This window comes from Homalodisca vitripennis, unplaced genomic scaffold (assembly GCF_021130785.1).
Source record: "Homalodisca vitripennis isolate AUS2020 unplaced genomic scaffold, UT_GWSS_2.1 ScUCBcl_1643;HRSCAF=5524, whole genome shotgun sequence".
Taxonomy (NCBI): Eukaryota; Metazoa; Arthropoda; class Insecta; order Hemiptera; family Cicadellidae; genus Homalodisca; species Homalodisca vitripennis.
The window spans coordinates 31,981-44,178 of record NW_025777767.1 but is presented as its reverse complement, the minus strand read 5'-3'; the positions used below and the strand labels follow the sequence as shown (position 1 = coordinate 44,178).

The 12,198-nt window shown below is 34.8% G+C and overlaps 1 protein-coding gene across 1 annotated transcript; it reads left to right on the top strand.

Annotated features, from left to right (window-relative positions):
- Positions 1–5,555: 5,555 nt before the first annotated feature.
- Positions 5,556–7,610, top strand: LOC124371575. The gene is made up of 2 exons (XM_046829925.1): positions 5,556–5,651; positions 6,981–7,610. Exons 1-2 carry the CDS (start codon positions 5,556–5,558, stop codon positions 7,608–7,610), a joined length of 726 nt encoding a protein of 241 aa, XP_046685881.1.
- The last annotated feature ends 4,588 nt before the right edge of the window (positions 7,611–12,198 follow it).

Below are 12,198 nucleotides of genomic sequence, written 5' to 3'. Positions count from 1 at the left end.
CAAACGTCTACATACTGAATTGTTTCCCCGTCCTCGCACTTGTGGAAGGTTTTAGCATTACCTGTCCTTCCCCCGAAGAAGGCATCTCTGGGATTGAGTGGGAGTGTGTTTAGAATGGGGAGAGAATTTAGATAATCCAATTTTTGTTCTTTCTTTATTTTATTGAATTCACACTCCCACATTTCAATAACTTCGTATCCGGAATTTTGGAGTTTATCTATTTTGGATTTGGTTCTCTCGAACCTTAAGTGCAGGGAGTCTGAGGGATCATCGGGCAAGGATGCTTCCCTATCGTATCTGAAACATTTTGGGCACCCATGGAAATAACAGCCCTGAAATTCGTATACGCGCTCCCCGTCAAAACCGTCTACTTTCATACCGTCAATTTTTACTTCTCTTTCCCGTCCTGCGTGTTGGATCCTAATACCGCGTTGGTCTTCCTCCCAAGTAAGCCATTGTAAAGCAATAGGCGATTGGTTATCAACCATACGGTATCCGTTCTTTGGGACTAGACCAATAGTGTTGGCTTTGAGAAAATTCCGTCTAAAAACCAAATTACAGGCGCTGGCTATGGTGACGGCTTCCATGAACGGGTCTACGTTACATTCTTTCAAAAACATGTTTCTAAACTTAATACACGCTTGCGCCAGTATCTCCACATCGGAGATACAGTACTCGACCAACTCTTTTTGAAAGTCAAAAACTACATTTTGTTTAAGTTGATCGTTGTGCCAATTTTCAAAATCTTTGTAAGACTTCTCAAACATTGATTCAGGGCAATAGTACTCCTTGGGTGGTATGGGGCCTACATAATTTTGGTTTGCCAAAGTGTTGAAAAGATGAGGGAAGTAACCCTTCTTCTTCTCCGGGGGGAGATCAAAGGCTTTGGGTAGTGCAGAGAGGGCCATGGGGAAATAATTTAGCGAATCGATAAATCTGACGTTATCTAATTCCATAAGAATGACTTTAGTGCCACGCATAATTAGCTCTGGAGTGAATTTTGATTGTTCGAGAACGTACTTTAACAGAAATTGAAAGTCGAAACCCTGACCGTTATGAGCCATTACACATACGTTTTTGAATTTTTTTCTCTCCTCCATTACGTAATCTATGAATCTTACTACAGGGTCTTGTCCAAACACACGAGTGCGGGAGGTACAATTTTGGCAATTTTCCCCACCAATGCATTTCCAACAAAATTGTTGAGAAACACAAAGGTTAACTTTATGAACTCTAGATTCTTCCGTTAAAATTTCATCTTGACGGGTCTCTAAATCAAAGAAAATGAAAAGAAAGTCTTTGGTTTTGGGTTTTCCTGTGTCGACCCGCATGTAGCACTGGTGGTTTGGGGCCATGAACTCGTTACAGATTTTACAAAACACTTCCCCGCACACGTGTTTTGACTTACGATTGTTCAAAAACACAAGTCTTTGGCACTGTAAGCATTTTTTTACCGACTTACAACGTTCACTCTTGTGGGCCGCGAAACAAATCTGATTTTTCATGGTCATGTTACAGTCAGGGCACAAAATTCCCCCATGCTCCTCTTTACAAGGCGGAGAAACGGATTGACATGCAGGACAGATATTTGAACACCTATGTACACCTTTGTGGTCGTAAGGGACATGGCATGCTTCACAATAGAAATGGCACGCAAAAGCTGCAGTTAGACTAGTTATTACATTATAATGGTTTTCGTGATACAACAAGTTAATTTTGTACAAAGCACTTTCATTATTACCATTAAAATACACTTCTCGGCCTTTACTGTTGTAGTTATAAACTGTAATATTATATTTTTTGAGGTGGTCTTGGAATTTATTAAGTTCGGGGAATCCCGCTCCCTCTTTCCGTATTTGGACCCCGGCTTTCGCCATCAATTTTTTCGCCTTTGTTGTTTGTCTCTGACATCTGTCTTTTTTTATCGATTCATACTCGGGATCTTTTTTAGCATTGGCCTTTGCTACCACTATAGCTCGGGGCAGACACAGACTATCGCTATTCTTAATGACTACGATACCTCTACGTGCTTTACATTCTTCTTTAAAGTTATTATAAAAACCTGGTCTTACTCTAGCACTACCTACAGGAAGATTAATTCTAGTACACTCTACTCTAAACGTATCAGCTGACTTTACGGAATCGGCATTACTTTGAATTATGCCACCAAAAATTTCGAATAAAACATCACTTTTGACTTGATGAGCCGGCCGAAACGCTACATAACCTGGCTCTTTGGTTTTCAAATTTAAACTGTGAAGTGTAAATCCCAGGTAGTCTGAATCTGAACAGTTTGATTTCATTTCATCGACTAATTTGGAAAATCCGGTTTTTATCCAGTCTATTTCACTTACGTTATCTGGTACTGTATTAAATTTGAAGGTGGTCTTGGTACCGTAAACTCTGTATCTTTTTACATACGTCTCGTATTTTCCTAGTACTTTTACAGGATCCAGTTCCATACGAGACTCTGGACCCACTTCAATAGGTTGAGATTCCATTGCAACAGTAATATATTAAAAAATAATATCTGGGTAACTAGGTAGGTAAGCACTGTCTTATTTATTTTATATTAGTAATTAGCGAGGTTTACTTGTCTTGATAATTTTACACAATGTTGTGCAATATCAAGGAACAGAGCGACATAGGTCTTACCTCTTTGACGTCCACCTCCAGACTGGCGAGACAGGGAAATCTCTGCCGCCTGTGTAGAACACCGACCAATCAGAGTGCTTGGCGGCTATTTTAGACCAATCAGAGACGCGCTTATTTTGACCAATAGGAAGTTTGCGGTTGCAGTCGTTACATGTCTGGTTTTTTTTTTACAGGTAACCGCAAAGGACCCGGAGGCTGACCACGGTGACCACTGATTATGTAGCAATAAATAGCTTATCTTTACTGAGTCGTTTTATTTGAAATCCCCGCCGAGAAAAGTGAGGTTATGTTTACGTGGGCGCGGCCATATTGGTTTTTTTTTTATCACGTGATACATGGGCGCAGCCATGTTGGAATTCCCTCCGTCCCTCGTTTCTCCCTCACCGGACCCAACAAATCACCGATTTTACCGAAAAACAACGATTTTGACACCCAAAATCACCGATTTTACCGACCGAAAAACAACAATTTTGACACCCCAAATCACCCCAAAACACTAGGATAAGAGTGTGAGGAGGGAATTTTCTCCCGCGCATGAGGGAATTTCTCCCGCACATGAGGGAATTTCTCCCGCAGGGGGCGGAGCTTAGCCGCCATCTTGGATCACGTGACCCCCTCTCGACCAATCAGAGCCCTGTCCGCAAGGGGCGCAAGGTCTACTCTCAATTTTAAACCATATTACTATAGGAAAGTAATAAATGTGACAGCGACATGTGAGTGATGCACCTGTGACATACAACTGTGTCGTGCCTTACACAGAAGATAATACAACTTTGACAGATGAAACTGGCAGCAAGCACATTACCATATGTCGAACTGTCTGTTAGTATTGGCTTGGTACTGTTCCATTTACTGATTAATCTACTCCTCAGTTTAGGGTTCAATATTATATTGGAAGGTCACTGCTTATATTATATAATAATGAACCGGAAACTCACAAACATTGGGACGGAGTGGAGCGGCACACTTGTCGCACACACACACACACAACGTCTGCTAGCGAGGAGTATAACGTTTACGCTTCAAGTGGCGCTTGCAGCCATGCGTGGTGACCACTTGTTTTTAAAGACAGTCATTTTGCGTACATCAAATATACCTGAGAGGGCTAATCGAATGAATGTGAGATGGATGTAAAAAAGTATGTGGTAAATTTTAAACAATTATAACTTATTTTGAGTTTTTTTTTAACTCTTCTTAGTGATTGCGTAAGTTTTACGCTGAACAGTTTCAGCTAAAAAAGAAAACTGCTTTCCTTTGGGGAATAATGTTACCTAGTCAAGACCATGTTACCTAAATAACGTATTAAGAATTATAAACCTCATATTAGCATGAATTAGTCTGTCGTTAACAATACGTATCTTACAAATTTATCTAGTTATTAACGTGGGAAAACTATAAGTTAAAATTAATTATATTTATATATTAAATTAGTTACATTTATAATTATTATTTATAATACTATGAATACGCCTAGTGTTACGAATCAGGATAATTTATTTCTGAGGACTAAATACTATTTAAATACCTGTGTTTAACCCCATAAACTACACTGAACGATTATTTTACACGAGTAAGCTCTTATTATAGTAGTTAATTACCTATTAAACTGATGGTTGATGGTTCTGTTTGTACTGTTCCAAATTTTATTTTTAATATTGATCTGTATGGAGGAGGCTAGTTTGGTTCATTTGGAGACAACTTAATCTCATAAATGGTGTTAGTTATAAAACTACAGTGAACATTTTCATATACATTATCTAAGATATTGTCCTTGAAATATATTTAGAAACAATTAATTAAAGCTAATAAGATTACGGACTAATTAATCACGGATAATTCTGAGCTGCTGAAGCGCTAGTAGGTCAGGAGTAACTAGAAAGAATCCAACTGGGACAGGGAAACAGGAGTTATAGCTGTTAATGATCACCGGTGGGTGGAGACTGTCTCTCTAGCAGTTAGATAATCTGGTCAGCTATTTTGTTTTTGGTCTTTTATAAATATAAAATAATTTCCTTTTTCATAAGCACAATCCTTTAGTTTTTGTAGAGTGGATGCGTCGCGAGAAGGGAGATGTATTGTTTGTATATTCTAAAAACCAAAAGATCGACACAAGCCAAAATTGACCTCGTCAAAATTTAAAATCCCCATTTTTTTTTTATTTAAGGTGCGTAATATATTTTAATTTATAAAAAGAAACTTAATTTATAATTTTTTTAATCGTTCAAAGTACTACAACAATGCATGAAATAATGCATGTCTATAACAAGTAATCTAATAGTGTTGTGACGTTTTGAATAGTTAACCTAATCACGAGATATGTGTATCTGAAGGAAACATGTCCACGTAACAGGTACCTGTTGGATTTGTAGCTCTGTAATGAGTTAGAAAAAACTATGCAAATCTTGAACTTGAACTGTTTTGTATTAGCTAACGATTGTTTCTTTGTTTGAAAATGAGGATGAAAATTTAGAACTAAGTAAGCCTGAAATTCTAAATTGCTTGGGATTCATTACATATTTTCAAGTGGAGCTATTGGTCGTTGAGGCTAAAAGTACCAAAAAAATAAGAATTAACAAACACAGGTTAAAGCGCATTAGGGGGACCTTTTTTGTCCTTGAACGTACAGGAAGACTAACATAATTACATAGTTTAAGCAAAGCATAGGAAACTACGCAGTGGATACGCCTATATTATTGAGAATGGAAGAACAAATCTCTTAGAATATTTAGCTCCATTTTATTATGGCTTTAACAGTCCCAATTAACAATGGCGCTCCACCATGAAGTTATGTGTTATTTAATGAGCGTATCGCACCTCTTGGAGTAACTACGCCTAGCGAGTCTACACAACCGATAGTAAACCAGACATTCTCAACCTAGGATGTTGTGTCTTCACCGGACATGGCGTGTTGGCACACTAAGCTTGGGTTACTATATAAACCGAACATCTCCCTGACCAAACCAGACCTCCTCTTCACCACCATCATGTACATAAGGGTAAGGGAGCCGCAGCGTATTCTATACATGTATAAAACAGAATTTTAAATAATGTTGCTAATTTCAAAGGCGTTAAATCATTAATTAATCTATTATAAACGGTAATAATGAAAAATTGCTTTAAAAATATCATTGTATATTTATACTCAATTTGTGGATTTGTTTTTTATGTCAATTTTAACTGAGGATATAACCTGAATGCGTAGTAAAATAATGAATGATAACTGTAGGGTGATCACAAGTTTTAAGTACAAGAGCATGATTTGTAGCAATGAAATATTTATATTATATATACTAATGAGTAGCTAAATATTTTTTAAGTTATGGATGTGAATGACGAAGCCATGTTTTTTATGTATAATGATCATAAGAAAATTGGCTTTTTAAGAGCACATTACGAGAGATATAGTGGTTACGTTTAATTTATTTGAAAGCTTCTGAAACATTTCAGAATACTCCCCATGACCTGAACACTTCTCTAGATAACTCATTTTCGATGTTCCCCAGCTTTTGCAATGGGTTACGTACTTAACAAGTGATATACACTTTTCCAGTTGAAGAGGGTTTAAGAAAACTGGATAATTATTCTAGTCGTAAATTACTCAAATTTTGTGTAATTTACAACAATTTCCAATAATAGTAATTTTTAGAAGTTTTACCAGTAGTGTAATTTAAAAAAATACATTTCATTGCTCTTCAGCTTGAAGTAGCTAAAAATAGATTAGGTCGTGAGTATTTTAAAATCTGGTTGTTGGAATTGTATAGTAAAGAAATTATGCAGATATATCATTTGTTCCAAATATTTAAGTGATGACTTTTACAGGTATATACAAATTATTAATGTACTAACAATTTACGTATACCACAACAGTAAATTAAAAAAGTCTTAAAAATAATGTCTTTCTAATTAGTTTATGTTAAAATTACAGTTGTAACTTAAAGGAATTGTTTTTTTAATATACTTATTACTAAAATTAAAAAGAGTATTATTAAATTCTTCCCCAACATTACTGTATTTAACAGATTTATGAAATAATGAACTTAATACAATGTTTTAATAATACAAAGGAACACGTTCTTGTGAATTTAAGATATAGAATTCTACAAAGCATTCCAACTAACAATATTACACTTGGTGTTTCAAATAAACTATAACCAGTTTACCAAGACGATAAATAATATTATAATGAAAAGACTATAATAAAGACAATTTGACGTATGGTGGATTAAAAAATTATTTCTGATGTTTATGTGAAATATATAACTATATTTGTGCTGAAGATATTTAATGCATGTATTTCTTTGAAATATTAATTTTACAATGTTTAGGTTATATTTGTATTTGCTGCTGTTGCTGCTGTGGACGTATATGGGAGCCACAGTCATTACCATGGACCCATCGCCATCCCACATGTCCTCCACAACGGCTATCTAGCAGACACACATGAAGTAGCAGCGGCAAAGAGCGCTCATCTTGCTGCTCTGGCTACAGAGTCTCACGGTCACAGGTATGTAGGGGGCTACGGTTATGGTGGAGGCTATGGATATAACCAGGATGAAGTATACAGTGGCTCTTATGGAGGACACCAAAGCCATGGAGATTTCAGATACCATGGACCCATAGCTGTACCTCATGTACTCCATGACGGACACATCGTAGACACTCACGAGGTTGCTGCTGCTAGGGCTGAGCATTTCGCCGCCGTAGCCAAGGCCAAGGCTCATGCAGGATACGGACAAGACTACAGCGGACGTTATGCCGGAGGATATGGCGGGCATTCAGGAGCGTATCAGGGATACTCCCATCATGTCGCTCCTTACCACGGACCTCTCGCCAAGCCTGTCGTGCTCAAGTCTGGATACCTGGCAGACACTCACGAGGTCGCTGCCGCCAAACATCACCATCTAGAAGCCCTCCACAAGGCCAGTTACTATGGTCATTGCGATTATCACTATTGATTCTCTGTTCTGAAATTGTCCTTAATGAAGTAAACAAAATTATTGTTTATGGTTTGACATTTATTTAACACACCCTTTTTAGAATACAGTAATTATAAATGGCAAATATTATTTATTTATACGAGATATATTATTGCATCAGGAATAACACTACATATAAAACAATTTACAACGATTTTTTTTTGAAAATACCTCAATCGTTTTGCTTTATTAAATGAAAAACCTTACATTGTATGTTAATAATTAGATTTTTCACTTTCCTTTATATATGCTGAAAGCAACGAAAATTATTGAATTTTACATTTATCTAGAACTATATGAACGGTCGAAAATCATTAAAGATTTATATAAATTTCAAATACTCCAAAAAAGTTTTTGTAAATAAATACAAATAGTCTTGTTATGGAACTTCTCTTATACAATTTAGAAAAAGGTTTACATTGGAGAAAATTGGTTTTAATTACGGGACCTACAAAATTAACCAAAACACACAGACACACAAATATACATAAAGCAGTTAATTGTGTGCTAAAGGCTTAGTCAGATTGTTTTATTCTCTAGCCTATGTTAATATTAAATTTAATATAGTAAATCTAAATACAGTGTTATAGCTGTATTTGTAGTGGATAAAATTATAATAAAAATAAATAAATCTTATAAGCTTAGAGAATGGTAACAGTATATAATTACTTCTCGAGGATATTGCAAGTATAATCTGTTACAGACCCGTAATAATAAATAATAAAAATATTTATATGAACGATGTAAAGTTAAGTAATTGATGTATAATTTGATATTTATAATATACATACAGGCATAAAAATATAGATTTCCTTAATCTTTTACGTTTTTTCTTCAAAGATAATGATTAAAAACCATGTATTAAATCGAGTTCTCACAAAGTAATACCATTGTTAGCCAGGATCAATATCTCACGTATTGTGATATGAAAGCACTTTTATTGGTATTATTAAGAACATTCATCGTAAACTAATTATGTGGCTTACTATCTGTAGATATTTAAACAAAATAAATATTTTTTACTCATTTGGGAATAAAGAAGCTTCAAGGATGAATGCACTGGGAATTGATTCAATAATTGATCCAGATATGTTTTTAATGGAAATCCAGTTGTCATTCACAGTAAATTTATCTCATCTATTTCCTTTTTATGCTTTTTTTAAAGAGCAAATGATTAATTGAATAAAAATGTAAAAACATAGATGATACCTAACTATAGTTCAGAGCGTACAATAGTAGTTAATGTATTTAATATACATTGGTTATACAATAAAGTATATTTTATTATTGCCCATAACTGATGCACTAATTGCCTCTAATGCACATACAATTCTTTTACCGAATTAATGTAAAAATACACGTAAACATTCAGTCACACCAGCATTGTAAGGACTTTAATGCCGTTATTTCGTTACATTTAATGCATTGAATGCAGAAAGTTTAGTTCTGTATTCAAATGTACGGAGAAGTAACAATATTATTCTCACAGTTCTGTTATTGTTGGTCCATACCACAGTATTTATATTTAACCAACACGTTAATTTTATCTCCGTATTTTCATAAAAATGACTTTACCCATGTAATTGTCCTATTCATCATAGTAAGGAACCATATCCTGTCTAATTAGTACTGTAAAGCAAAAAAAAATCCAAGGGTTTAATAAAAAAACCCAAATATAGTTAGTCAACGTTTAAAAATTAATTATATATTTCCCGAATCAAGAAAGGACAAAATTATTATGAATGTATCATAAATTGTAAAAGTAAACGTAAAAAAATAATATACTCATATAAATAACACACAAACATTTACCATGATCTATTAAAATAAATGTGGTAAGTAAAAGAAACATATACAGAACGAAATTAAAGGATCAAAATAAACCGATGCAAGTTAGTGCCGAAGGGCTGTTAGAACGTTAGAAATCATCGGACGATCGGAAAAGTCCATAATTGTAGGAAGGCCCTGTTGGGTCCGAAATATACAAATTAGGTCAAAATCTACACAAAATATCCAATACGTTTTTGAAAATGGTAATACTATTGCCAAATATATCAGCGCAATAACATTTATGGCCATCAACTAGAATTTAGTACTGGTAATTTTTTTATATATAGATCAAAGAACGTTTCTGGCTAAAGAGCAAAGTTTCTAACACGTGAAATTACGAACATGTAATTATAAAAATGGATTGTTCCACTTCTGTAACGTTTCTTATATATCTTTAAACAAACCGCAATCCTTGCATTAAATATAGAAGTAATTGTCTTTCTTTCCTTAGGAATTCACAAAAAATAGTATATTAAAGACATTTAAATTTGGATTTTGCAACAGCAAACACCAAGGCTAGGATTCAATTTGATTTCGTTGCTCAAAAAATCGCTCATTGATAAAGTGACCCTGACAGATTTGTAACTTATGTTTTATTAATATTTGAATCTGTATTTTTTTACATTGAAATGATTGAGGTGACTGATATTGTTATTAAAGAGTAACAATATCAGTGAATCTTAGAATATATTAAATTTTAATTAAATAACGTATTTTTTAAATTGTATTGCTTGCCACACAATTCACATTGTTTTAGCAGGAACAAATGTTAGTTGGACGTGTTCTTATTCACTGTCTAAATTTATTAAAAAATATCCTTAAAACAATTATAAACACGCTCATTTACATTGTTATTAGATCTAATATAATAAGTAAATGATGCATTTACGAGTATGCATGCATCGGAGGGAACTGTGTGTGCTGGGAATAAACACTAGTTTCTTGACAAATGGTTCAGACACAAGTATATCTTTACATTTCCGAAACTGACATTTGGCCAGCATCAAGAAATATTTACTGATATTAGATATTTTTAGTAATAATACAAGAGCTCGCTATTCATCCAAGTAAGTACAGAAATTGATTGGTTATCAACTCACCAAGAAGGTCTTTGTGCAATCCAAACCACGACAAATTTGAAGCTCTTTATGGCTGTTCTCTGAAATATATATAACTAGAACACACCAGTCAAACAATAAAATTCTAAAACTGGAAAACACGAAAAAGAAACAAAAAAAATTGTTGATAGTAAAACTACTTAAGGGCTGTGACTGTATATCAGTAATGATATGACTGTGTTTCATATTTGTTTCGATTAAATTTGCTACCGACCGCAAAGAAATCTCTACTTATTTAGACCTACTCGGATAAAGAACAAAAGATCTTTTACTAACACTTTTGGATCACTGTACAAAATTACATATATTTTAAATATTACGACATTCAAGTTAAAATTTACACACAATGCAGTTGTACACGTAATATACGAGGTATGGCTATTAAATAATAACGGGACTGACGCTGCAGTGGAACGAGTGCGCATGCGCCAACCAACAATGACCAACAGCTGTGTAGTTTGAGACTTCCTCTTCAGAATGCAGTTAGTCTCGCTTCTGTAAACAACATCGTTGTGTCATAACCTTCATTTATGTAAGTGTTGTTATTTTGTTTTGCCGGAAAAGTTGTTAGCGTAATAATAGAGCAACAAATTGTTATTAAATTTCACGTTAAACTTGGAAAAACCGCTACCGAAACCTATAATTTACTAAAAGAAGTGTATGTCAGTGAATTTTTATCGCGGACTGGTGTTTTTGAATGGTTTAAGCGTTCTCAAGATGGTCGACAAGACGTGGAAGATGATTCGCGGCCAGGTCGTCCTTCAACATCAAAAACAGAAGACAATGTCGAAAAATATGCTAATTTGATTCGGTCTGACCGACGATTAAGCATTCGTGCAGTTGCTGAAACTGTAGGCATTGATAAAGAATGTGCACGGCAAATTTTACATGACAATTTGAACATACGAAAAGTGTGTGCAAAAATGGTACAAAAAATTCTTACGATTGATCAACAAGCAGCTCGTAAAAATGTTTGTACTGACACTTTGAATGCCATTGAAAATGACCCAAATTTATTGGAAAGAATAATAACATGTGATGAATCGTGGTTTTTTTACTTATTATCCGGAAATGAAGCGCCAATCCATGCATTGGAAGACCTCAACTTCAACGAAAGCCAAAAAAGCAAGAATGAGCAAGTCAAAATTTTAAGCAATCATAATTGTTTCTTTCGAAATTCGTGGGATTATGTACCTTCACTGAGTTCCTGAAGGTCAAACAATTAATCAACATTACTATCTTGAGGTACTTAATAAACTACGTGAAAGATTAAGAAAAAAACGACCCGAAATGTGGAAGGACAAATCATGGATTTTGCACCAAGACAATGCGCCAGCTTAATCCGCGTTATCTGTCAAGCGGTTCCTGACCAAGTACAGCATCCCAGTGTTAGAACATCAACCTTACTCGCCAGACCTAGCACCATGCGACTTTTATCTTTTCCGTAAGGTGAAATCTGCATTGAAAGGCACGAGATTTGAATCCGTAGAAGCTGTTCAAGAAAAAGCGGCAAGACTCCTGAAAGAGTTGACAGAAGATGACTTTCAGCATTGTTTCCAACAATGGAAAATTCGCATGGAGCGTTGCAGGGATAGAGAAGGGGTGTATATTGAAGGTGA

Bases quoted from the DNA above. Each gene is read 5' to 3' on its own strand.
- LOC124371575 (XM_046829925.1), top strand. From the start codon at position 5,556: ATGGCGTGTTGGCACACTAAGCTTGGGTTACTATATAAACCGAACATC. The intron at 5,652-6,980 runs GTAAGGGAGCCG...TACAATGTTTAG, and splicing joins CCACCATCATGTACATAAGG to GTTATATTTGTATTTGCTGC.